Here is a 3,359-nt window from a genome sequence, read left to right as displayed (position 1 = left end):
TGAGGTGAGGGGACGGAGGGGCTGGGGGCCACCACGGCCTCGGTTCCCTATGAAGAAACAAAGGAAAAATAAAATTTAAAAATTAAAAAAAATAAATAAACAAAGCACCGCGAACGTCCGTGTTTCCCACCGCTGGAATGTGGAATTTGGGGTCCCATTGCCAAGGGGAGGGTGGCCCCCCCCAGGTCCAAGTCTTTCCCTGCACTTGGGGTTGGGCACGAAGCGGTGTTCCGGCAAGTTACCTGCGGGCCGGGGATGAAGGTCACTTCTCCGTCATCATCCTCACGAACTCCTCGTAGTTGACCTGCCCGTCGTTGTTGCAGTCGGCCTCCTTGATCATCTCGTCCACCTCCTCATCCGTCAGCTTCTCGCCCAGGTTGGTCATGACGTGCCGCAGCTCCGCCGCGCTGATGTAGCCGTTGCCGTCCTTGTCGAAGACGCGGAAGGCCTCGCGGATCTCCTCCTCGCTGTCCGAGTCCCTCATCTTCCTCGCCATCAGCGAGAGGAACTCGGGGAAGTCGATGGTGCCGCTGCCGTCGGCGTCCACCTCGCCCACCATGTCCTGCAGCTCCGCCTCGGTGGGGTTCTGCCCCAGCGAGCGCATGACGGTGCCCAGCTCCTTGGTGGTGATGCAGCCGTCGCCGTCCCGGTCGAAAAGGGAAAAAGCCTCCTTGAACTCGGCGATCTGCTCCTCCGACAGCCGCTCGGCCATGGCGTCCCGCGCTCCCCGCTCGCACGCGGCTCTGCCCCGGCACGCAGCGCCGGCGGGGAGGCACGGATGGGGCCTCCTCCCTCCGTCCTCCCTTTCCCGGAGGAGGTGGAGGAAAAGGAGGAGCCGAGGCCCGCAGGGAGCTTCTTGCTCGTGCAGGCCCAGGCAGAGCCCAGCTGCCGACGCTGACGGGGACCTGAGTCAGCCGTGACGGCTCGTCCGGGCTCCCCGTGAACGTCCGCGTGGCCCCCGGGGAGATGAGGTGGTTGTGCAGTGGGTGAGTCGCGGCGTGAGGCTCATGCCCTGGTTAGTCAGGGGTTAGCCCCGGGCTGGGTGAGGGTTAACCACTTCGTAACGTCCTGCTTTCGGTTTTTTGCTCCTCTCTCACTGCAGGGAGTGCAGCGGGGTTCAGAAGCACGTGGTGATGAGGTCAGTTTCTCTGTCCATCCATCCGTCTGTGTTCATCTATCCAGCCAGCCAGCCAACTGCATCCACTCAGCCACCCAACCATCCATCCGTGTGTCCTTCCTTTTACCCACCTACATTCCTTCCATCCATCCATCCGTTTTCAACTAACCATCCATCCATCTATTGTCATCCATCCATCCATCGTCAACCATCCATCCGTCCGTCCATCCATCCGTCCGTCCATCCATCCATCCAACCATCCATCCAACCATCCATCCAACCATCCATCCATCCATCTGCCCATTCACTCATGCATCCACCCAGGCACCCATCCATCCATCTGTTCATCCATCCATGCGTTCATTCTACCATCCATCCATCCATCCTTCCATCCATCCATCCTTCAACCCACCCACCCACCTTCCATCCCCTCTTCCCTACGTGCCAGCCAAGCGAACGTCACCAGCCGGGCCAAGGAGCAAACAGACCAGAAGTCCCAGCTGAGCAGCTGCAGAAGGTATTTTGCCTTCCTGGCCTCCAGGAAAACGGCACTGATTTTCCCCAGATTCCCCCAGCGAGGAACGAAACCTGGGGGATTTAAAGGAAATGCCACAAAACAGAAGCAACCCATGGGACAACTTGGGATCGCGTGGGAATTGGGGCCTCCAGGCCGGACAAAGTTTGGGAGGGGGTGACCATCTTGAGGAAAAACTCGTCTGGAAAAAAAAAAAACTCCTGGCACAAAAAGTGTCGCAGAGGCAGGGAGGAATGGGCTGAGCCATGCCGGGAACCTGTCTGGTGAGAGGCACGGCGAGCGCGTTTCGGGGAGGCTCCTCTTGTGCAACGAGCTTCTCCCTGGTTTTCCGCCTGCCCTCGCTGCTGTTCTGCTCCAAAATGAATCAAAATTGTGAAAGAGCCCCGGGCGGGACAGGGAAAGTGCGGGGCTGGGGAGTGGGGGCTGGTTTGGGGGTGGCTGGGAGAGGCAGGCACCGTCAGATGTTTTTTTTGGGGGTGTTTTCCAGGCCTGGGAGGATTTAGGAGGTTGTTCAAGCTGGGGGGGGGCTTGTCTGAGCTCCAACATGAGGTGGGCTGGGGGGGCACCGGGGTGGTCTTGCTAAGGGGAGGCTCCATCCTGGGAGTGCCTGGGTGCTGAGCAACGCTGGAAGCTGATGGGGGGGGTGCTTCTTTGTCACCGCCCTGTCCCTGGCACCCATCAATTTCCACCACCAGCACCAACTACCTTCCACCACCAGCACCCATCAAGTCCTACCACCAGCACCCATCTCCTTCCATCACCAGCACCCACCACCTCCCACCACCCATCACCAGCACCCATCACCTCCCACCACCAGCACCCACCAGCACCCATCACCTCCCACCACCAGCACCCATCACCTCCCACCACCAGAACCCATCACCTCCCACCACCCATCTCCTCCCACCACCAGCACCCACCTCCTCCCACCACCAGCACCCATCTCCTTTCACCACCAGCACCCACCGCCTTCCACCACCAGCGCCCATCATGTTCTACCACCAGCACCCATCACCATCCAGCACCGACCAGCTCCCACCACCAGCACCCATCACCTCCCACCACCAGAACCCATCTCCTCCCACCACCAGCACCCATCTCCTTCCACCACCAGCTCCCACCACCAAAACCCATCACCTCCCACCACCCATCTCCTCCCACCACCAGCACCCACCACCAGCACCCACCACCTCCCACCACCAGCACCCACCAGCACCCACCAGCACCTCCCACCACCTCCCCATCTCTCCAGCCCCCCCCCCCCCCATCTCCAGCACCCGCTGCCACCCCAGCACCATCCCACGCTGCCTCCCCCGTCGCCAACCCTCTCTGGGAGGAGATCAGGCCAGCCCTTGATTTCGACCACGCTTAATTGCGACCTCGTTAGCACGGCAGGCTAATTAACCTCCTCAACCCGCCTGCTGGCCCATTAAATCCTGGTGGAGCGCGGAGAGGACGCTGCTGGGCGCTGAAGCCTCGCGCGGTGTTTTGCTGCTCAACCCCAAGCTCTGCCTTGGGGCGGTCTGACCCCCGAAACAGCTAAAGAAATTAATAAAACGGTTAAAAAATGAAATTGTTATTATCGTTATCATTAAAAAATAAAAGGTGAGAAGCACCCAGAGGAATTATCCCGACCCTGCGTGGCTGGAACCACAAGATGTGCGCAGATGCGTCTGGGTTTGCTTTCGGGGGGGGGGGGGGGGGGGG

The 3,359-nt window shown here is 60.0% G+C and overlaps 1 protein-coding gene across 1 annotated transcript; it reads right to left on the bottom strand.

The window, feature by feature from the left end:
* Positions 1–244: 244 nt before the first annotated feature.
* LOC118159632 (calmodulin, striated muscle) lies at positions 245–727 on the bottom strand. The gene has a single exon (XM_035314204.1). It carries the CDS (start codon positions 710–712, stop codon positions 263–265), a length of 450 nt encoding a protein of 149 aa, XP_035170095.1. The 5' UTR covers positions 713–727; the 3' UTR covers positions 245–262.
* Between the last annotated feature and the right edge of the window lie 2,632 nt (positions 728–3,359).

This window comes from Oxyura jamaicensis, unplaced genomic scaffold (genome assembly GCF_011077185.1).
Source record: "Oxyura jamaicensis isolate SHBP4307 breed ruddy duck unplaced genomic scaffold, BPBGC_Ojam_1.0 oxyUn_random_OJ71384, whole genome shotgun sequence".
Classification (NCBI taxonomy): Eukaryota; Metazoa; Chordata; class Aves; order Anseriformes; family Anatidae; genus Oxyura; species Oxyura jamaicensis.
Note: the sequence above shows the minus strand (reverse complement) of the source record. Positions and strands in the feature narration are given on the sequence as shown.